Raw genomic sequence first — 22,440 nt, 5'->3', positions numbered from 1 at the left:
GTTCAGAAATGTGTTACAGACTTTAGATGCACCTCTTAATCTCCATGTTGCTCCAGGTCCAGGTTGTGTGAATGGCTCTGGAAACAGCACAGAGTGGCTGAAGAAGAACCTCGGTCCATTTTCAGCGTTTTTGTCTCTCACTGAGCTTCTGCATCTCAACCCACTCTTCAAACCTGTAAGGGCAGAACACAAAGAAATAAAAGATCAATCCCTTTATTACTTTGTTATAACATTTCTTCCGTCCTTTATTTCTTTTAGATGGAGGCCCTGCGACTCCTGACTCCAAAGCAGAGTGCGGAGCTGCTGGTGTCCACTCATCCTTCACTTCCAGACAAAGACATTATCATCAATAGGCTGTTTGATTTCCTGACAGAGGCTCCTGAGCAAAACAAAATTCCAGAGTTCATGTTCTTCCTCGGCATGTTCCTCCAAACGGTAAAAAGAGCACAGATCTTTGCATTCAGAATCTTTGCACCTCTTCTTGAAATAATCATCTTTGTTTTCTGTTTTTCAAGGGAAATCTTTCCTGCTCATCGTACAAAACACTGTAAGCTCATGTCTCATTACAGTATTTTGGGTTTCCAGATAAATAATTATAACATTGTGATGTTAATTCCACATGTTTTTGTTTTCCAGGTTTACCAGACTGGACATGGCCTCGATTGAAGTTTCTCCTGACATAGCTTCAAACATCACTTACAGCAAGATCTTCTTGTCCAAGCACCTTCCACAAGGTGAGAGACACAGTCTGTAAAATCACATTAACATACAGGTGTAAATAACAATTCATCTTTTTAATCCTTAAGCCTCAAACTTTTACTTTTACAACATTCCCTGTTGACATAATGGAAATGTATATTGTAACTATACGATCAAGTAATTTTCATTGACCTGTGTCTTCATAGGTTGCATCATATATGGTGGAAATGTAAGTAAATATTGTTTTGGTATTTTTTGGTTTAAATGTTCTTTATTGGTCTAATGATAAAAGACACATAACCATCTTAACCTTCTCCCCACAGTGCAGCGTTACTATAACAAATGGTGAGTTCCTCTGCTTATGAAATAAACATTAAAATAATTAAATATTTCAATGTTTATTTTCATGATAATTTAAACTGTTATTTGTCTATTTTCTCCACAGAAACCGAAATTTGTGTCGGAGTGAACAGGTGAACTCAAAATATGATCATGTTTATAATGTCAATGTAATAATGGCGACAACATTTTGAGCTTCTCTCAAATTTTTTTGAACCACAGCACGGAGCTGCAGCTGCTTCTCTCCAGCGGCCAGATGGACGGACGTTTGTGTGACTTTGCCGTTGAGGAATTTGCTTGTGCCCCAGTAAGATTACAATACATCTGAGATCCTAAAAGCTGAACTTAAAACAACCAACTTAATGTTTGTCAGTGTATTGATTTTCACCTGTCGTTGTCCTGCTCTTTCATCACACAGCTGTCAGCGCTAACCACAGAACATCTGGCTGCGTTGCTAATGTGTAACCGCTCGTCAAACTCCAGCACATCCAGACCCATCTGGAAGCTTCTCCTCTCAAAAGCCTCTCGTGTGCTCGATGAAGCTCTGGATCTTCTCGCCAACAAGGTACAAATCAACAATTCTCCTAATTTGTACCATTTAGAGTCATGCCCATGTCCCATCCACTAACTTGGACCATTCTGGGCTTAATTTCAGTAGATCATCATGTCATCCATATATATATACCTTCATCATACTGAGATCATTTTAAAAATCCTTTCTTTTAGACTCTGGACCCCAGAAATCCTGCATTGTCAGTGGTTCTGGATTCCATACGTGAAATCCGATTGGACGTCTTAGACATAGTCAGTATCAACCAGCCTGACTTCATCCAGCTGTGGTTCAACCGCCGACTACGCCCGCTCCTGTCGGCGGTTTCCCCGGACTTCCTGTCATGTTTTGTCACAAAGGGATTGAACTGCACCACCTACCAACACATGTGAGCAGCTCTGCATTTACCGGAAGCCTCCGACATGTTTCCTGTGACCTTTAACCTCTTTGCTCTGAAAACAAGAATCTGAGTCTCTCACTCCTGATGTCAGAATATTGTCCCCCTCTGCATGAATCTTGTTGTTTTTAACTCAGTCTGCAGATTTTGAGTCAACTCCGGCCAAACATGACTTTAGCCAAGCAGAAGTCTGTCTACATGATTTCGTTGATCAAAGGTCAAAGATCAAAGTTAAGGTCACAGTGGCCTCACAAAACGTGTTTGGTTGGCAGAGGCAGCGTGGTAATTTATCTTGGTAAGGATGGAAGAATAACAGGGATGCATCTCAATGGTTTCTTCCATCCAACGATTCTGTGTTTTGATGTGTGATGTTTGACCCTGGTGACGATCTCAGTGATTAAATCCTCCTGAATTCCTCTCTGTGTGTGATTTTATCATCAGACTGCAGGTGTTTATCCACCATTTTGATCACATGGCCTTAAAACAGAAGCACGTTGTCCTGAAGAATTTCATCCTCCCTCTCCTGTCACAACCACAGTCAGGTACTCGCTGCACTGAATCACCATGAAGCTGCCACTGTTTTCAGATATTCTGTTCAGAAATGTGTTACAGACTTTAGATGCACCTCTTTATCTCCATGTTGCTCCAGGTCCAGGTTGTGTGAACGGCTCTGGAAACAGCACAGAGTGGCTGAAGAAGAACCTCGGTCCATTTTCAGCATTTTTGTCTCTCACTGAGCTTCTGCATCTCAACCCACTCTTCAAACCTGTAAGGGCAGAACACAAAGAAATACAAGATCAATCCCTTTATTACTTTGTTATAACATTTCTTCCGTCCTTTATTTTTGTTAGATGGAGGCCCTGCGACTCCTGACTCCAAAGCAGAGTGCGGAGCTGCTGGTGTCCACTCATCCTTCACTTCCAGACAAAGACATTATCATCAATAGGCTGTTTGATTTCCTGACAGAGGCTCCTGAGCAAAACAAAATTCCAGAGTTCATGTTTTTCCTCGGGATGTTCCTCCAAACGGTAAAAAGAGCACAGATCTTTGCATTCAGAATCTTTGCACCACTTCTTGAAATAATCATCTTTGTTTTCTGTTTTTCAAGGGAAATCTTTCCTGCTCATCGTACAAAACACTGTAAGCTCATGTCTCATTACAGTATGTTGGGTTTCCAGATAAATAATTATAACATTGTGATGTTAATTCCACATGTTTTGGTTTTCCAGGTTTACCAGACTGGACATGGCCTCGATTGAAGTTTCTCCTGACATAGCTTCAAACATCACTTACAGCAAGATCTTCTTGTCCAAGCACCTTCCACCAGGTGAGAGACACAGTCTGTAAAATCACATTAACACACAGGTGTAAATAACAATTCATCTTTTTAATCCTTAAGCCTCAAACTTTTACTTTTACAACATTCCCTGTTGACATAATGGAAATGTATATTGTAACTATACCATCAAGTAATTTTCATTGACCTGTGTCTTTATAGGCTGCATCATATATGGTGGAAATGTAAGTAAATGTGTTTTTGGTATTTTTTGGTTTAAATGTTCTTTATTGGTCTAATGATAAAAGACACATAACCATCTTAACCTTCTCCCCACAGTGCAGCGTTACTATAACAAATGGTAAGTTCCTCTGCTTATGAAATAAACATTAAAATAATTAAATATTTCAATGTTTATTTTCATGATCATTTAAACTGTTATTTGTTTGTTTTTTCCACAGAAACCGAAATTTGTGTCGGAGTGAACAGGTGAACACAAAATATGATCATGTTTATAATGTCAATGTAATAATGGCGACAACATTTTGAGCTTCTCTCAAATTTTTTGAACCACAGCACGGAGCTGCAGCTGCTTGTCTCCAGCGGCCAGATGGACGGACGTTTGTGTGACTTTGCCGTTGAGGAATTTGCTTGTGCCCCAGTAAGATTACAATACATCTGAGATCCTAAAAGCTGAACTTAAAACAACCAACTTAATGTTTGTCAGTGTATTGATTTTCACCTGTCGTTGTCCTGCTCTTTCATCACACAGCTGTCAGCGCTAACCGCAGAACATCTGGCTGCGTTGCTAATGTGTAACCGCTCGTCAAACTCCAGTGGATCCAGACCCATCTGGAAGCTTCTGCTCTCCAAAGCCTCTCGTGTGCTCGATGAAGCTCTGGATCTTCTCGCCAACAAGGTACAAATCAACAATTCTCCTAATTTGTACCATTTAGAGTCATGCCTATGTCCCATCCACTAACATGGACCAGTCTGGGCTTAATTCCAATAGATCATCATGTCGTTCATATATATATACCTTCATCATACTGAGATAATTTTTAAAATCCTTTCTTTTAGACTCTGGACCCCAGAAATCCTGCATTGTCAGTGGTTCTGGATTCCATACGTGAAATCCGATTGGACCTCTTAGACATAGTCAGTATCAACCAGCCTGACTTCATCCAGCTGTGGTTCAACCGCCGACTACGCCCGCTCCTGTCGGCGGTTTCCCCGGACTTCCTGTCATGTTTTGTCACAAGGGGATTGAACTGCACCACCTACCAACACATGTGAGCAGCTCTGCATTTACCAGGAGCCTCCGACATGTTTCCTGTGACCTTTAACCTCTTTGCTCTGAAAACAAGAATCTGAGTCTCTCACTCCTGATGTCAGAATATTGTCCCCCTCTGCATGAATCTTGTTGTTTTTAACTCAGTCTGCAGATTTTGAGTCAACTCCGGCCAAACATGACTTTAGCCAAGCAGAAGTCCATCTACATGATTTAGTTGATCAAAGGTCAAAGATCAAAGTTAAGGTCACAGTGGCCTCACAAAACGTGTTTGGTTGGCAGAGGCAGCGTGGTAATTTATCTTGGTAAGGATGGAAGAATAACAGGGATGCGTCTCAATGGTTTCTTCCATCCAACGATTCTGTGTTTTGATGTGTGATGTTTGACCCTGGTGACGATCTCAGTGATTAAATCCTCCTGAATTCCCCTCTGTGTGTGATTTTATCATCAGACTGCAGGTGTTTATCCACCATTTTGATCACATGGCCTTAAAACAGAAGCACGTGGTCTTGAAGAATTTCATCCTCCCTCTCCTGTCACAACCACAGTCAGGTACTCGCTGCACTGAATCACCATGAAGCTGCCACTGTTTTCAGATATTCTGTTCAGAAATGTGTTACTGACTTTACATGCACCTCTTTATCTCCATGTTGCTCCAGGTCCAGGTTGTGTGAACGGCTCTGGAAACAGCACAGAGTGGCTGAAGAAGAACCTCGGTCCATTTTCAGCATTTTTGTCTCTCACTGAGCTTCTGCATCTCAACCCACTCTTCAAACCTGTAAGGGCAGAACACAAAGAAATAAAAGATCAATCCCTTTATTACTTTGTTATAACTTTTCTTCCGTCCTTTATTTCTTTTAGATGGAGGCCCTGCGACTCCTGACTCCAAAGCAGAGTGCGGAGCTGCTGGTGTCCACTCATCCTTCACTTCCAGACAAAGACATTATCATCAATAGGCTGTTTGATTTCCTGACAGAGGCTCCTGAGCAAAACAAAATTCCAGAGTTCATGTTCTTCCTCGGCATGTTCCTCCAAACGGTAAAAAGAGCACAGATCTTTGCATTCAGAATCTTTGCACCACTTCTTGAAATAATCATCTTTGTTTTCTGTTTTTCAAGGGAAATCTTTCCTGCTCATCGTACAAAACACTGTAAGCTCATGTCTCATTACAGTATGTTGGGTTTCCAGATAAATAATTATAACATTGTGATGTTAATTCCACATGTTTTGGTTTTCCAGGTTTACCAGACTGGACATGGCCTCGATTGAAGTTTCTCCTGACATAGCTTCAAACATCACTTACAGCAAGATCTTCTTGTCCAAGCACCTTCCACCAGGTGAGAGACACAGTCTGTAAAATCACATTAACACACAGGTGTAAATAACAATTCATCTTTTTAATCCTTAAGCCTCAAACTTTTACTTTTACAACATTCCCTGTTGACATAATGGAAATGTATATTGTATCTATACCATCAAGTAATTTTCATTGACCTGTGTCTTTATAGGTTGCATCATATATGGTGGAAATGTAAGTAAATGTGTTTTTGGTATTTTTTGGTTTAAATGTTCTTTATTGGTCTAATGATAAAAGACACATAACCATCTTAACCTTCTCCCCACAGTGCAGCGTTACTATAACAAATGGTAAGGTCCTCTGCTTATGAAATAAACATCAAAATAATTAAATATTTCAATGTTTATTTTCATGATCATTTAAACTGTTATTTGTTTGTTTTTTCCACAGAAACCGAAATTTGTGTCGGAGTGAACAGGTGAACACAAAATATGATCATGTTTATAATGTCAATGTAATAATGGCGACAACATTTTGAGCTTCTCTCAAATTTTTTGAACCACAGCACGGAGCTGCAGCTGCTTGTCTCCAGCGGCCAGATGGACGGACGTTTGTGTGACTTTGCCGTTGAGGAATTTGCTTGTGCCCCAGTAAGATTACAATACATCTGAGATCCTAAAAGCTGAACTTAAAACAACCAACTTAATGTTTGTCAGTGTATTGATTTTCACCTGTCGATGTCCTGCTCTTTCATCACACAGCTGTCAGCGCTAACCGCAGAACATCTGGCTGCGTTGCTAATGTGTAACCGCTCGTCAAACTCCAGTGGATCCAGACCCATCTGGAAGCTTCTGCTCTCCAAAGCCTCTCGTGTGCTCGATGAAGCTCTGGATCTTCTCGCCAACAAGGTACAAATCAACAATTCTCCTAATTTGTACCATTTAGAGTCATGCCTATGTCCCATCCACTAACATGGACCAGTCTGGGCTTAATTCCAATAGATCATCATGTCGTTCATATATATATACCTTCATCATACTGAGATAATTTTTAAAATCCTTTCTTTTAGACTCTGGACCCCAGAAATCCTGCATTGTCAGTGGTTCTGGATTCCATACGTGAAATCCGATTGGACCTCTTAGACATAGTCAGTATCAACCAGCCTGACTTCATCCAGCTGTGGTTCAACCGCCGACTACGCCCGCTCCTGTCGGCGGTTTCCCCGGACTTCCTGTCATGTTTTGTCACAAGGGGATTGAACTGCACCACCTACCAACACATGTGAGCAGCTCTGCATTTACCAGGAGCCTCCGACATGTTTCCTGTGACCTTTAACCTCTTTGCTCTGAAAACAAGAATCTGAGTCTCTCACTCCTGATGTCAGAATATTGTCCCCCTCTGCATGAATCTTGTTGTTTTTAACTCAGTCTGCAGATTTTGAGTCAACTCCGGCCAAACATGACTTTAGCCAAGCAGAAGTCTGTCTACGTGATTTAGTTGATCAAAGGTCAAAGATCAAAGTTAAGGTCACAGTGGCCTCACAAAACGTGTTTGGTTGGCAGAGGCAGCGTGGTAATTTATCTTGGTAAGGATGGAAGAATAACAGGGATGCGTCTCAATGGTTTCTTCCATCCAACGATTCTGTGTTTTGATGTGTGATGTTTGACCCTGGTGACGATCCCAGTGATTAAATCCTCCTGAATTCCTCTCTGTGTGTGATTTTATCATCAGACTGCAGGTGTTTATCCACCATTTTGATCACATGGCCTTAAAACAGAAGCACGTGGTCTTGAAGAATTTCATCCTCCCTCTCCTGTCACAACCACAGTCAGGTACTCGCTGCACTGAATCACCATGAAGCTGCCACTGTTTTCAGATATTCTGTTCAGAAATGTGTTACTGACTTTACATGCACCTCTTTATCTCCATGTTGCTCCAGGTCCAGGTTGTGTGAACGGCTCTGGAAACAGCACAGAGTGGCTGAAGAAGAACCTCGGTCCATTTTCAGCATTTTTGTCTCTCACTGAGCTTCTGCATCTCAACCCACTCTTCAAACCTGTAAGGGCAGAACACAAAGAATTAAAAGATCAATCCCTTTATTACTTTGTTATAACTTTTCTTCCGTCCTTTATTTTTGTTAGATGGAGGCCCTGCGACTCCTGACTCCAAAGCAGAGTGCGGAGCTGCTGGTGTCCACTCATCCTTCACTTCCAGACAAAGACATTATCATCAATAGGCTGTTTGATTTCCTGACAGAGGCTCCTGAGCAAAACAAAATTCCAGAGTTCATGTTTTTCCTCGGCATGTTCCTCCAAACGGTAAAAAGAGCACAGATCTTTGCATTCAGAATCTTTGCACCACTTCTTGAAATAATCATCTTTGTTTTCTGTTTTTCAAGGGAAATCTTTCCTGCTCATCGTACAAAACACTGTAAGCTCATGTCTCATTACAGTATTTTGGGTTTCCAGATAAATAAATATAACACTGTGATGTTAATTCCACATGTTTTGGTTTTCCAGGTTTACCAGACTGGACATGGCCTCGATTGAAGTTTCTCCTGACATAGCTTCAAACATCACTTACAGCAAGATCTTCTTGTCCAAGCACCTTCCACCAGGTGAGAGACACAATCTGTAAAATCACATTAACACACAGGTGTAAATAACAATTCATCTTTTTAATCCTTAAGCCTCAAACTTTTACTTTTACAACATTCCCTGTTGACATAATGGAAATGTATATTGTAACTATACCATCAAGTAATTTTCATTGACCTGTGTCTTCATAGGTTGCATCATATATGGTGGAAATGTAAGTAAATGTGTTTTTGGTATTTTTTGGTTTAAATGTTCTTTATTGGTCTAATGATAAAAGACACATAACCATCTTAACCTTCTCCCCACAGTGCAGCGTTACTATAACAAATGGTAAGGTCCTCTGCTTATGAAATAAACATTAAAATAATTAAATATTTCAATGTTTATTTTCATGATAATTTAAACTGTTATTTGTCTGTTTTCTCCACAGAAACCGAAATTTGTGTCGGAGTGAACAGGTGAACACAAAATATGATCATGTTTATAATGTCAATGTAATAATGGCGACAACATTTTGAGCTTCTTTCAATTTTTTTGAACCACAGCACGGAGCTGCAGCTGCTTCTCTCCAGCGGCCAGATGGACGGACGTTTGTGTGACTTTGCCGTTGAGCAATTTGCTTGTGCCTCGGTAAGATTACAATACATCTGATATCCTAAAAGCTGAACTTAAAACAACCAACTTAATGTTTGTCAGTGTATTGATTTTCACCTATTGTCGTTCCTGCTCTTTCATCACACAGCTGTCAGCGCTAACCACAGAACATCTGGCTGCGTTGCTAATGTGTAACCGCTCGTCAAACTCCAGTGGATCCAGACCCATCTGGAAGCTTCTGCTCTCCAAAGCCTCTCATGTGCTCGATGAAGCTCTGGATCTTCTCGCCAACAAGGTACAAATCAACAATTCTCTCTGGTTAAAACAACTTTGACCATTTAGAATCATTCCCATTGTAACCATGCACAAACGTTTCCCAAATATCAAACTCTGTGTCCAAGAATGTGTGTTTTTGGATTTGTTATTGGTATCGACCATAAACTGTCAGTTACGTTAATGGACAACATACAGTATCTCCACTTCCTCCAAAACTGAAGCTAAAATTTGGATATGGGTGCCGCCATCTTGCTTTTTTCCATAATTTGGAACCATCCACTAACGTGGACCAAGATGGGCTTAATACCAATAGATCATCATGTCCTCCATATTTATATACCTTCATCATACTGAGATTATTTTTAAAATCCTTTCTTTTAGACTCTGGACCCCAGAAATCCTGCATTGTCAGTGGTTCTGGATTCCATACGTGAAATCCGATTGGACGTCTTAGACATAGTCAGTATCAACCACCCTAACGTCATCCAGCTGTGGTTCAACCGCCGACTACGCCCGCTCCTGTCAGCGGTTTCCCCGGACTTCCTGTCATGTCTCGCCATTGAGGGATTGAACTGCACCACCTACCAACACATGTGAGCAGCTCTGCATTTACCAGAAGCCTCCGACATGTTTCCTGTGACCTTTAACCTCTTTGCTCTGAAAACAAGAATCTGAGTCTCTCACTCCTGATGTCAGAATATTGTCCCCCTCTGCATGAATCTTGTTGTTTTTAACTCAGTCTGCAGATTTTGAGTCAACTCCGGCCAAACATGACTTTAGCCAAGCAGAAGTCCATCTACGTGTACTTCATCAAGGTTTTCCTGACCAGGAACAACACTGAAGGTACGTCATCTCAATATCAACATAAAGACAAAGTCTTTGAGTTAAAATGAATGTTTGAAAGCAACATAAGTTCAAGTTAAAGTGATGAATGAGACATGTTTGGATCTCAGCTGCATATGTTCAATGTACCTTTGACTTTCATAGGTTAAAAGCTTTTTAAATAAACTTCTGGTTTTGGAAATTGATCCTTATTCGAAATTTGTGTTTCAGACCCGAGCTGCAGTTTCAACACCAAAAACTCTGGAGAATGGCTGCAGAAGAACTTGGGAGGTTTCTCTGACTTCCTCTCCTTCTCTGAACTTCAGATGCTCTATGCCAACTTCTCAGCGGTACCTTTTGCTGCATTGGGTCTCCTGAATATTTTCCATACAACATGTTTTTTGGAGTCTATGTGATATATGTCTGTGTTCATGCAGTTGCAAGCGTTGCCAGCGCTGACAGTCGTACAGCTGGCTCAGATGTCCTCCACCCCTGGTCAGCTCAAATCTGCTGCCGAGGTCGACATGGTGATGAAATACGTCCCCAGCCAAGAGCTCCCTGCCTTCTTTGATAGGTTCTCTCCTGCTATCATGGTGAGTGAGCGTCATACTTTCAATCCTCTGAGATAATAACTTTGAATGGCATCAGTAAAACTAGAATGGCACTCACCAAGCCCCCGTATGAAATTTTTATTTGGATCTGAACCAAATTGCTCACACTCATTAAATATCAGTCATCCAATGCTTAGTTCACGTCACTCCTTTTTTTTTTGCTGGATTTCTGATCGCTGACACATTTTGGAACTCACAGACAAAAGCCCCAAATCAGAGTCAAATCGTCATGAGATCGGCAGTCACCAGATCCATGAATCCCAGGGAAATCTATAATCTTTCCTCTCTGTATCTGTTCTCTTTAGGCCCATGTGGACAAGATCCCCTCTCCGGTGAGGTCGGCCATGTTACAGGTTGTGTTTGATCGTGCAAACCTCTCCAATGACTCGGTGGGTGACTCAGTTGTGATGACGTGGCTCAACGTTCGGCTGCCGCCGCTGCTGGTCGGGCTGTCGCTGCGCCACATTGCACCGTTCTTCAAAATACTGACAGGAAGGAACTGCAGCGTCGAGGAGCAGGGGTATGTGTGACGTCACCGTGACTGAAATAATTATTGTTTTTACTTGAAGTGATTTGTTCAAAGCATTGAAGTGATCTCAGACATTCAGAGCCAATTATATCAGAAACATTATTCTTTTTTCTTGTTTAATTTCAGAGTCATGAACCTAAATTCAGAGATGTCATCTCTGAGCAATGAGACGAAGGGAGAAATCCACAGCCACATCATTCAGATGCTCAGAGGTAAAGGAATCACACTGGAAGAAAATTATTTGCAGTTGCAAAATCCTGGACGCGCCCCATTTATCTAGATCCAGTCAAAAATGTTATGAGTTCATATTCTTGATTCGTATCCCACCTCGCCACAAAATTCATGAAACCGCTTTCAGTACTTATCCAATCATGCAAACTATCAAACAAACGCTGATGAAAACATGATCTCCTCGTCAGAGGTAACAATGAATATATATTATCACAACAGGTAAAATAAGTGATCAGCATAATTATTTCATTTACAGTAATTGTAATGCATGACTGTTTTTGTTAATGACTCAGAGAGGAGTTGATTTAAATGCGTAACACTACACTATGATGTAGTTGTGAACATATTTTAAGTGTTCATCCATGGAAAGTATTTATTTCATTATTCTATTTATATTTTTTATCGATTCTTGCTTCTCCGGTTTACATCATTGAATTTATTTTGGCTATTTGACTATATTGCCTTTTAATATCTTTTTACACACCAGCCTCCATTTATGACGGGATTTCAAAGTTTTAATTTTAATTCTATTTAGTTATTTCATTACAACTTCCTCTGTGCTGTCTGTGTGTTTCTCTGTATTTATGCAGTCTAAAATTTAAAAACCTTAGATTTTCCATCTCTGAAACTTTCCCTCCTGGTTTTAACTCGGCTCACCTCTTTCACTCTGTCTCTTATTCAAGGACCAAAACCTCTCCAATGCTACGGCGACAACTACAACCGCAGTTACTACAGCTTCCTGCAGAGCAGGTTCATGGGATTCCAGTTCCCCAACCTGACCACCTTCCTGTCGCTCATGCCTCACAACAAGATGCCACAGGTTGATGTCCAGAAATGAAAGAAGGCTGTGTGAAGCAGAAAACAAATGAGGAGAATGTCTCATGTCATGTCTCCTGTTGTTCTAGTTGGTGAACTCCATGCCTCCATCGGCTCTTGGAGATTACCTCCGTCGTCCTGACATCGTCGACAGTGACGCGCAGCTCTGTGTCGTCTTCAACAGCTACACCCAGACACCAGAGTTCCTGGAGAAAGTTTGTACCACAAAAACAAAAAACACAATGAAACCACAGTGAGTTTATGATGTAACCTCATGCATGTGTGTATTCGCCACAGGAGTCTCTCCCGGAGGTGGTGAGGCGACCCACGCTGCCTTGCGTCTGGCCGATGGCTCTCAGCAGCTCCAAGAGGTCAGAGGTCAACGCCTGGTTTGACCGAAGCCTCAAGAACTACTTGGTCTTCCTCACAAAGACTCTGATCAGCCCCAACATCACACACAACGCCACCTGTGTGGCCTTCCAAAAGCTGTACGTATGATGTGTATGCACGTTTTAAAAAATACATGAAGACAATATAGTGCATAAAAAAACACACATAGTATACATTTACATGTATATTACATGTATTTCCTGCATGTTCCTATTACATGTTTTGTGGCACTTAAATCTATCTAGTAAAAGCTAGATACCATCATGGTGATGCTTTGTTTTTACTTTTGTCAGATTTATAAGCACTTACCATCTGCGATCTAGTAAATTGTGATTTTAAAATAAAATGTGTCAGATTTCATTTTGTTTTATTTCAGCGTCTCAGTTCTTGGTGACTACAACTACACTGCTGCGGACTTTATGAGGCGAGATGTGTTCACCAGCATCAGGGACTACCTCAACTCAGGTCAGTCTGCAGATCCGACGAGATGAGATATGGTAAAAAATGTATTCTTACAATGAAATGAAATAAAAAAGATCAATGAACAAACACTACCTACAACCATTTTTAGTCTTACATTTAGTATTACATAGGTTTGAATGAATCATATTTTCATGGTCATACCAGAAAATGATTGACAAAAAAAAACATATTGCCCAGAATTATTGAATTTCAGAACTTACTAGCAGTAGGTTAAAGAAAGTCAATAAATAAACTCCACATTTTGACTTATTTCGCCCATACCTGGATAAACAACAGAAAATGAATTATATTTCTGCTCTGCTTCTTCTATTTGTAAAGTTAGTTTTATTTCTATGAGTAAAGTTTCTTTATTAAAATGTTTATAATGTTTGGTTGTAGCGACGGTGCCCAGATGTTACAACTCCAGCAACCCAGAGCTAAACTCTACAGCCTGGTTTGCCGACTACATCGGCTCCTTCACTCCTTTCCTCACTCTGGACTATCTCCTGGCCTTTGGATCATCGCAGGTACTGAACTCGTTTCTAAACTACAACACAGGCTGAGTAGTAAATAAATAAATGAGGATATGTTGATGATCTGTAGTTTGGTTCGTCAGTTCATCGCTCCCTCCCTCCTCCCCTCAGGTTATCCAGGTGTTCACAGTGAATCTGCAGAACATCGCCCTCTTCAACCACTCCGTGTTACCGCTCAACTTCACCAACTACTACACTGAGCTTGTGTATCAGCAGGACAGCAACTTCAATCCCATCCAGTGAGTCTCAACCTGTGGAACGTGTTTTACCCTCCAAATGTCTTTTACACCTAAATCCCCTCTTCTCTCTCTCTCTGCAGTCTGCCTCTGGTGTTTCGCTGCGTCGCTCCTGGTGGAGCGTTTAGTCAGCTGACTGAAGCGCAAAGTGTCGCAGTACTGAGCAACCTGACCAATGTCTGTACGGACCTGGATCCACAGGTAGAAAACACACATTATTAGCAGTGGAAAATAAAAAAGTACAGATAGAATTAAAGCAGGTACTTCTATACAGGGAGCGAGGAGCTCACTGAGATTGATCTGATTGGTCTTCCCCACTGTCTCTCCCCATTTCACACTTACGCTGTCCTATCAAGAAAGACAAAAATGTCCAAAAGGTGTAGGTGTACTGAAGCTTCCATGTTTCACCTGTACAGAGAATACACTCTGAATATTCATTTCTTTGATGGTAGATTTCTGCAGCTTTGGCGAGTAACTTCGGTGACAACATTGATTCCACGAATATCGCTGCCCTCGGCAATGAAAGCAGCAGCCTGTCCACAGGCCAGATCAAGATGATAAGTCCCGAGGCCCTGGTTGCTTCGCTGAGCATCCTCAGCACAGTGATGGGCTGGAACGAGGGTCAGGCCAAGGCCATTATCCAGTCCATTATGTCGTCAGGGAAGCTAGAGGTAAACTGTCCGTCTGTCACTGTTTGCTTCACCAACTGTGGTTTGATTTGAAATGTTTCCCATCATCATCACGTTCCCCTCGTCTTCCTCTCACCAGATCAAGGACTCATTGTCGTTGCTCATGCTGGGCTCTCTTGTTGTGGGTGTTCCCACCAAAGTGTTCACCAGCATCAACGGCTCCCAGCTTATCACTACGTCTAAAGATTCTGCTTTCCTGGTGAACCTGATGTCCGCTCCACAGATCGTCCAGCAGATCTTTGTGACTCAGGTACAACAGTCACACAACATCTCACATCTCGAGACTCTCAATTCAGGAATTATGTGAAAGCAGATCAGACAGAAAAAACAATTTGGAGGAACAGATTCAATTACATACGTGTTTATTTTTGCATTTGCACTTGAGACACATTGAGGTCACATTTGAACGGCTTTTTCAGATCGTGGCGGTGAACACCAACAGTGAGGTGATCATAGAGAATGTTCCGGATGAACTGGCCACTGAGATCCCTCGAGCTCTGCTGCTGGGCCTCTCCAACAATGGCAACGTTATCAAAAAGGTCAACAAGAAGAAATGGAAGCGGCAGCAGGTAGAGCGACGCACCCATGAAATACACGTTTGTATCATGCAACACGCCTGCTGTCGGTCATTACATGTCACGTGTTTTCCATTAGGTGGAGTTATTCTTCAGTGTAATAGCTACGGAAACTTCAACTGCGCAGCTGGGAGGTGTGAACAAGTGAGTTAGGAAGAAGTTTCAGTCGGAAAATAAATGTCCTGTATGATTTTCAGTATGTGCATACGATTACAACGTGTGTGTGTGTGTGTGTGTGTGTGTGTGTGTGTGTGTGTGTGTGTGTGTGTGTGTGTGTGTGTAGTTTGTCCTCGTCTGTGCTACAAGGGTTCACCTGCACTGGAGTGAGGACCATTCAAAAGGTGCAGATCAAGAAGCTGGTTAAAGCCTGTCGGAGAAAAGGCAACAAGAAGGTCAAACTGGTGGAGACTCAGGTGAGAGACGACGATAACAATCCCTGAACCTTGAAATCGCTGCTTGCTGCTTCAGTAAAGGTGAAACTGACTCTGTCTCTATCTCACCACAGCTGACGTGCATGTACAACTACATTAAAGGAGACTCAGACGTCGCTAGCTTCGACCTCTATCCTCCTGACCTGCTTCTGTACTATAGGTGAGTTTTGTTTTAGACTAAAGCTAAAAACAGGTTTAGCTGCAGTTCATGTTAGTCACTGTTTCTTCCCTCTCTCCCTACAGTTACTCTCTGGTGCCTCAGGCCAGCTGCAGGTCGTATTTTCAAGAGCTGGCGGACGCGGACTTCGAAGTCTTCTCCTCCGACCTCAGCTACAAACGTACGGCTCTGTTTGCTAACGCCAGGAGCTGCCTGGTGAGTTCCAACAAAAGTACAGACATCGTACTTTGAAATATCTTCGTTCTCTCTTTTTCATCCTGAGATATTTGGATTCTTACAGTTTTGCTTCTGTCGCGTGTTGGAAACGTGACAAACACACCCAGTTGCTCGCCGTTAGTTTCCTTCTGTATTCTCACATGGCCTCACTCTGACTGTTTCCAGACATTTTATAAGGAAGGAAGGAAAAGTTCTCGAAAATGTCCTTAGCTACTGACAACGGACATTTCTGTTCTGCAGCGCCTCCGGACCTCCGCATGTCAGCTATGCTGTTAAATTTACTGAAGGGAGATTAAAGTTGCCTCAGGACTAAATAAAATTATTAATAAGTAATTTAAGAATAAAATATCAGTATTTCTACATGTGCAGCACAACTTTCCAAATAAACATATGAGGTCTTAATCCTGTTCTTTATTTTCTCAGGGTATCACAACCACAAGTTTGACTAAGGATAATATAATGGTGTTGGGAAACATGTGCTGCACTCTGGATGGATCCTACATCGAGAACTCGGACTCATACATTCTGGAAAAACTCAAGAACTGCCCAGACCTCACTGAAGCTCAGGCCTCTGCAGCTCAGACCCTGCTGCTGAGCGGGAAAACACAGTACGGGTACGTCAACAGCAACGACACAGCTCGTTACGTTTTTTAAAAGATGGTTATTGTTGGTCCTTGTCCACAGATTTTCTTCTGTTGCTTGTGATAGCCTCTTTTTACACTTTCTTTTACAGAGCGACGTCAACATGGGATCAACAGACTCTGGAGGACCTCGGCATGTTACCGCTGTATATGACCTCAGCTTTCTACGATGAATTTGACAAAGTAAGTGTCACGTGAACACATTAACGTCGGAGAATGAGTTGACTTAAAGGTTCAGTGATGGACTGAAGTTGATGGTGTTTGGTTTTTTGAGACGTCTGTTTCATTCCTGCGAGCAGAAAACAAAGCGCAAGTTCTTAAGGGACTTCCTGAAACTCCTGACGCGTAACAGAGTGGGCAGACAGAAGAGGAGGAGGATGAGGAAACAAATAAGAAAGTCCAATCGAAAGAAGTCAAAGCGATCCATAGGTCAGCCTCTTGCTTATTGTCTCTGGATTTCTGTTTCTCATCATGATTTTATTATTTTAGTTGTGATCTTTCTGTGTTTACAGCATCGGAGTGCACTGTGGGAACAATCACTCATGTGACCATTAGCGATGCGACGTTCCCCTTCGATTATGACGACGTGACCCAGTTCAACTGCTGCCTCAGCGCGGAGACTGTTAAAGACAACCTGGACGCCATCACGCAGAAGGTGGATGATGAGGCATACCTCGCTATCATTCTCCAAAAGCTGCATGAGGTAGGAGGGTGTGATTGCTTTATTTTAAAAGCCTTTTTAAAGTGAGCGAAACACCAAATGTGAGGGATTAATATATTTTGATGTTTGGATATCAAGTTTACATGAGTTCGCATGAATTAACATCAAGTCTAGTACAGAGCCGCATACGATCACAAAAACCTGCAGTGAAAAATATATTTCTTCTGAATTATTCTCTGAGAAATCAAGGAAAATGTTGAGGAAAGTAAAATCAAATTCTTGGATCTGCACCAAAACTGCTCTGGAAACTAGTTTTGCGTAATCCTGCAAACAAACAAACCAACGTCTATGAAAACATAACAACCTTCTAGATGGAGTTAGTAGGTGTAGGGTTCCCGTTGGCTCCAGGGCCCTGAACACAAGTCCTCATGGCTGATTCTCCATTAAGTGACGAAGTCTACTTCTTGATTCTCACACTTTTACAGGCGTATGCTCACAACACCACCATCCCAGAGGACCAGGTTCAGCTCTTGGGTCCAGCGTCTCGTGTGGCCAATGTCAGCGACATAAACAAGTGGAGCATCACTCAGGTGGACACGCTGTCTGCTCTGATGGACTCGTCTAACGGGGACTGGGACCCGAGCCTGGTGAGCGAACCCGTTAACAAAGTGAACAGTGTCGTGCATCCTGTGTGCGCACATGCTTGTGTCCTCATGAGTGCTCGTTCCTTCTCGCCCAGGCCAAGGCCGTCATCTCCAACTATCTGAGTAATGCAGGGAATGAACTCGGCAGTGCGGAGCTCAACACCATCGGAGGAGTCAACCTGTGCGTGCTGGATGTTGACGTTTTGAAGAACATTTCCATACAAAGCCTCAGGTAAGAAGTCACAGGCGTGTGACTCCGAAAAGGGATTTCAGAAAAGTTTGTTCAATAGACTGGACGTCCTGACAGAAAAGGTCCGGTCATACTCGCTCCTCAGCCTTTGACGTCACTAAATCATTACGAACATGTTATGAACATTCCATTTATTGTCAGGGGTTTTTCTAGCCCCTGCCACACAGTCCTGAACACGGCTGCTCTCACACATCTCTCATCTCCTACTCTGCATGTTTGTGTCTTGCAGAGACGCCGACGCCCTCAATGTGTCCGCCTGCACCAGAGAGAACAAGAAGGAACTGTTCACCATCGCCAGACAAGCGTTTACAGACGTGACCCGCACAAACCTCATCTCCTTATCCAACTACCAGCTTATTTCTGCTTATCTTGGTAGGAAGACACACACACACACACCGACACACACATATTCATAATGCCTGCGGAAAAAAATAGAGAGTGACATTTCTTTTCCATCCTGCAGGGGGCGCTGATTTATCATTTATCCAAAGTTTGGTGAGCTCCAATGTCAGCATGGACCTGGCCACCTTCACCAGTCTGGATGACAGCGTTATAATGGTCAGCTGTGTGTGTGTGTGTGTGTGTGTCGGTTATTGTATTTCTTTTATTTTTCAGTGTTGTGAATCTTTGTGAGGTTTTTGTTGAGGGGTTGTTGTACTCTAATACTCTGTTCCTGCAGTTACACACTACAGCTGGACAAAATACTGCTAAATTAGCAGAGGAAGATTCTTTTTGTTTTTTGTGAATCAAGTCTCAATGCCAAGAACAAAGTTTGGAGAATTAATATAAAATGTGCGGAACAAAGTCAAAATATTTTATCAAGCATCTTCAAGAAGAAAGTTGAAATGTTAAGCGAGTGTTCCAGGTCTCCAACCGTGGTTTCACAGTCAGAACAGACGCAGTTGTTCAGCACCATTCATTTACAAGAGACTGATTATCACACGTCTCTGAGCAAAACTGATTCTGAAGCAGAATTTCACTAAGATCGCTGTGACGAAAACATTTTTTTTTTCCCCTTGTGAACACAATATCTCAAGAAGGCCTTTGATTTGGACGGTCAAAGATCAAAGTGGCCTCACAGAACATGTGTCTGATCTCAAGTCTGCCTTTTGAGAATTTCTTCAAGTTTCTTACCAGTTGTAGTCTGGACTCAAGATGAACATTTCCTGTTCTTCTCTCCACAGAATCTGACCGTTAGTGACGTTCAAAATCTTCTTGGCAGCAACCTGGGAGATTTGAAGTCCTATGAAAACCAAACAGTGGTTCAGACCTGGATCAGGAGTCAGCCCCAATCAGAGCTTGATACTCTGTCAGTTGGACTCACGGGTGGGAAGGCTGGCACCAGCACCACAACCGCCAACCCTGCTACAGCCATCACGGACTCAAGCAGTGTGTCATCATCATCCTCCCCATCGCCAACATCCTCCCCATCGCCATCATCCTCCCCATCGCCAACATCCTCCCCATCGCCAACATCCTCCTCATCACCAACATCCTCCCCATCGCCAACATCCTCCTCATCGTCAACCACTACTGTGTCTGGATCCACCAGCTCCACTTCGACTTCTTCTACCACCACAGGTGAGAAGTGAATCAGTTGGATGAAGTTCAGAAAACTGTTAAAAACCCCAGCAGCATTAAAAACACACAAAAACACCACAGTTTCTGGTGGTACTGCTCCGTTTCTACACTTTTGTCCTTAAACTTTCCCGAAGACGTCAATAAATGAGGATTTTTTTCAGAGAGCAGAGAACGATCAGAACGTTCCGTCTGTAGACAAATCTAATGTTGAGCATAAATGAGATTTGTGAAGTGAAAGATGTATATAATGTACATACTCTGCATTTTTTACTTCCCTCTTATCTTAAATTATATCATTCTAAATTAGATGTATAATCAGAAATATTTTACTGACTACCGCTCTCTTGTGTTTTCTGTTTCAGGTCACGGTTCCCGCATCGGAGCAGACGTTGGCTTCTCCTTCTTTCTCCTCCTCGTGCTTTTCTTTGCTTCTGAGCACGTTGTGATGTGAGGAACCTCGACCGAAGCAGCTGATTATATGAAAGTCCAGATTGGTTGAGTGGAAAATATGAAATAATGTTTTTATTTATCTCTAATAGAAATAAAAGATGAGGCCGCTGAGGTTATATAACGGCTGCATATTACATTACGATTATTACAAATTAGATGTAAATAATATATTCTGTTCTCTGTGGGAAGAATATATATTCTCTCAAACCTTTCACATGAATAATTTTACGAGCTCTTCCCCTGAAGCTTTATATTTTTTAATTATTGAAAAGAAGGATAAACTAAAACAAATGAAGGTGACCGTTTCTGCTGCATTTCTTTTGCCTTAATCTTCACTGTTGTGTATTAATTTTGAGACAGCACTTTCTTTCCTGTGAGCTTTATGAGATTAATAATAAAATACATAATGTTTTGTCAATGCACAGTCTTCAGGACTCATTCTGAGCTCTGTCACAGTTAACTGAGGGAGAAAAGAGTAAACGTTGTCCGGTCATTTTAAAACAAACGCTTAGAACCAATAGTTACACGCAACATGGATGTATAAGTAAATCTGACGACAAGTAACAAGGCAGCAGTTCACAAGTGAATAAAAAGCATGAGTTGACATAAAACTGTGTCAGTGGATCATTTTATTACAGTTACATTCTGCATAATTCGATTTTCTGAATTCAACAGTTTCATTGAGAAGGTGGTGAACTGAGGAATGTGCTGCAAGTTTAACCCCTGACCGGCCACTTCATCACCTGGGGCTGAAACTAACAACTGCTGTTGCTGATTAATTTGCTGTTGATCAACTATTTAAAGGATGAAGCGATTGTTGCTGCTCAGCTATAAGCGTTTATAAACCCCGAGAACCGTCTTGCATGTCGGACAGGAGTGTCTGGCGTCCTTCAGCCGGTCCACACAGAACGGAATGAGACAGCAACCTAAAACAAAGCTGAGAGGACAATATGTAAAACACATGATATTGTTTTACCATTTATCAATTTAACTCCATTTAGGGAGGAAATATCTGTCCACTGGTTGGTTGGATTGTTTGTCAGCAGAATCAGGCAAAAACTACTCATCAGCTTTCTACAGAACTTTTTCAGAAAGACGTTTAAATTAGAAAGTAACAGAGACCTCAGTGCTTCTTACCCACAGAAGAAGAGACCACTGCAGAAGAGGTAGGTGAGCAAACCAGAGGTGTGGTCCACCTTGGTGAGGACGGCCTGATGACATGAAGGACAGACAACCTGAACCGGACTGTCTCCCAAAGGACCCACTGTCGCTGCACGAGGACAGAGAGGGAGAGAGAAAATGGAGACGAGCTCCTGGTTTTGTCCAGAGTTAATCAGTAAAGTAAATTTGAGCTCCGCTGCTCATACGAGGACACTCACCAACAGGAACTTGTGCATTTGCCATTGTCCCTGGAAACAATTCATATCAAAGGTGAACGTAAATACAGGTTGTGCAAATTAATGACTAATGCAAATTACATGATTCACTAACTAAAAAAAGATTTATAAAACAGATTTATAAATAATATATTAGTAATATTGCATTCAATAAAAAAAATATGCTACTTATCAACATGAAAATAAGTTGTAACAAAACACTGAGATCATATAAATACACAATCTGTTCAACAGCTTTACTTCAAACAGATACTCACAGGTTCTGTGGACGAGTGTGTGGCTGCAGGTCGGACAGTTTCCTGCAGGATGAGCTTCACCTTCTCTTCTAACCTTGTTTGTTTCCGCAGAAGTTTTCTGTGTGAATTTCTCTGACCCAACCCCGACTCATCCCCAGTTTCACAACAACAACCTCCACCATCCGTAAAGTTCCTGTTTTCCACATGAGTGCGTTAAAGTTGCTCCTCATTCCAAACTTTAATGGTGTTTTTCTTCTGTCACCGACGATGGAAGAAGATTCTGTTTTACAGCGTGAAGCAAACATCTTTTCATTTACACAAACGCAGGGACAGAAAACTTACAACCTTTAAATACTCTAGTTACAATAACCCTCAATATGTTTTAAACAAAAGTCATTTTATTTTAACATCAGTTTAGAGGAAGCTAACACTGTAAAAAATCATAGATAATATAAAAATAAGGAGTAAGGACAAACAGTGAGTGCAGCTTTGAGTATTTCCAGGAACTGGATCAAACATATATATGTATAAAACATGAGATCTGT

The 22,440-nt window shown here is 41.8% G+C and overlaps 1 protein-coding gene across 1 annotated transcript in view; it reads left to right on the top strand.

Annotated features, from left to right (window-relative positions):
* Positions 1-20,873, top strand: part of mslnb (mesothelin b) — a 43,428-nt gene extending 22,555 nt beyond the window's left edge. Inside the window, exons 60-131 of the mRNA XM_069529965.1 lie at positions 57-175; positions 259-435; positions 516-547; positions 637-734; positions 906-928; positions 1,023-1,044; positions 1,145-1,172; positions 1,261-1,345; positions 1,457-1,603; positions 1,765-1,976; positions 2,427-2,527; positions 2,635-2,753; positions 2,837-3,013; positions 3,094-3,125; positions 3,215-3,312; positions 3,484-3,506; positions 3,601-3,622; positions 3,723-3,750; positions 3,838-3,922; positions 4,034-4,180; positions 4,342-4,553; positions 5,004-5,104; positions 5,212-5,330; positions 5,414-5,590; positions 5,671-5,702; positions 5,792-5,889; positions 6,061-6,083; positions 6,178-6,199; positions 6,300-6,327; positions 6,415-6,499; positions 6,611-6,757; positions 6,919-7,130; positions 7,581-7,681; positions 7,789-7,907; positions 7,991-8,167; positions 8,248-8,279; positions 8,369-8,466; positions 8,638-8,660; positions 8,755-8,776; positions 8,877-8,904; positions 8,992-9,076; positions 9,189-9,335; positions 9,698-9,909; positions 10,056-10,159; positions 10,370-10,488; positions 10,576-10,731; positions 11,055-11,269; positions 11,405-11,490; positions 12,193-12,329; positions 12,415-12,540; positions 12,623-12,813; positions 13,092-13,180; positions 13,577-13,704; positions 13,822-13,949; positions 14,030-14,147; positions 14,399-14,617; positions 14,715-14,885; positions 15,055-15,204; positions 15,290-15,354; positions 15,494-15,623; positions 15,716-15,801; positions 15,885-16,014; positions 16,459-16,649; positions 16,769-16,859; positions 16,976-17,105; positions 17,189-17,379; positions 17,823-17,984; positions 18,077-18,213; positions 18,461-18,603; positions 18,695-18,789; positions 19,416-19,812; positions 20,175-20,873. Of these exons, the coding sequence (XP_069386066.1) occupies positions 57-175; positions 259-435; positions 516-547; positions 637-734; positions 906-928; positions 1,023-1,044; positions 1,145-1,172; positions 1,261-1,345; positions 1,457-1,603; positions 1,765-1,976; positions 2,427-2,527; positions 2,635-2,753; positions 2,837-3,013; positions 3,094-3,125; positions 3,215-3,312; positions 3,484-3,506; positions 3,601-3,622; positions 3,723-3,750; positions 3,838-3,922; positions 4,034-4,180; positions 4,342-4,553; positions 5,004-5,104; positions 5,212-5,330; positions 5,414-5,590; positions 5,671-5,702; positions 5,792-5,889; positions 6,061-6,083; positions 6,178-6,199; positions 6,300-6,327; positions 6,415-6,499; positions 6,611-6,757; positions 6,919-7,130; positions 7,581-7,681; positions 7,789-7,907; positions 7,991-8,167; positions 8,248-8,279; positions 8,369-8,466; positions 8,638-8,660; positions 8,755-8,776; positions 8,877-8,904; positions 8,992-9,076; positions 9,189-9,335; positions 9,698-9,909; positions 10,056-10,159; positions 10,370-10,488; positions 10,576-10,731; positions 11,055-11,269; positions 11,405-11,490; positions 12,193-12,329; positions 12,415-12,540; positions 12,623-12,813; positions 13,092-13,180; positions 13,577-13,704; positions 13,822-13,949; positions 14,030-14,147; positions 14,399-14,617; positions 14,715-14,885; positions 15,055-15,204; positions 15,290-15,354; positions 15,494-15,623; positions 15,716-15,801; positions 15,885-16,014; positions 16,459-16,649; positions 16,769-16,859; positions 16,976-17,105; positions 17,189-17,379; positions 17,823-17,984; positions 18,077-18,213; positions 18,461-18,603; positions 18,695-18,789; positions 19,416-19,812; positions 20,175-20,263 (8,249 nt within the window). The 3' untranslated portion in view covers positions 20,264-20,873. The remainder of the gene's footprint in view (positions 1-56; positions 176-258; positions 436-515; positions 548-636; positions 735-905; positions 929-1,022; positions 1,045-1,144; positions 1,173-1,260; positions 1,346-1,456; positions 1,604-1,764; positions 1,977-2,426; positions 2,528-2,634; positions 2,754-2,836; positions 3,014-3,093; positions 3,126-3,214; positions 3,313-3,483; positions 3,507-3,600; positions 3,623-3,722; positions 3,751-3,837; positions 3,923-4,033; positions 4,181-4,341; positions 4,554-5,003; positions 5,105-5,211; positions 5,331-5,413; positions 5,591-5,670; positions 5,703-5,791; positions 5,890-6,060; positions 6,084-6,177; positions 6,200-6,299; positions 6,328-6,414; positions 6,500-6,610; positions 6,758-6,918; positions 7,131-7,580; positions 7,682-7,788; positions 7,908-7,990; positions 8,168-8,247; positions 8,280-8,368; positions 8,467-8,637; positions 8,661-8,754; positions 8,777-8,876; positions 8,905-8,991; positions 9,077-9,188; positions 9,336-9,697; positions 9,910-10,055; positions 10,160-10,369; positions 10,489-10,575; positions 10,732-11,054; positions 11,270-11,404; positions 11,491-12,192; positions 12,330-12,414; positions 12,541-12,622; positions 12,814-13,091; positions 13,181-13,576; positions 13,705-13,821; positions 13,950-14,029; positions 14,148-14,398; positions 14,618-14,714; positions 14,886-15,054; positions 15,205-15,289; positions 15,355-15,493; positions 15,624-15,715; positions 15,802-15,884; positions 16,015-16,458; positions 16,650-16,768; positions 16,860-16,975; positions 17,106-17,188; positions 17,380-17,822; positions 17,985-18,076; positions 18,214-18,460; positions 18,604-18,694; positions 18,790-19,415; positions 19,813-20,174) is intronic.
* The last annotated feature ends 1,567 nt before the right edge of the window (positions 20,874-22,440 follow it).

This window comes from Paralichthys olivaceus, chromosome 8 (assembly GCF_024713975.1).
Source record: "Paralichthys olivaceus isolate ysfri-2021 chromosome 8, ASM2471397v2, whole genome shotgun sequence".
NCBI lineage: Eukaryota > Metazoa > Chordata > Actinopteri > Pleuronectiformes > Paralichthyidae > Paralichthys > Paralichthys olivaceus.
The sequence above is the reverse complement of the archived record's forward strand: the minus strand, read 5'-3'. Positions and strand labels throughout refer to the sequence as shown.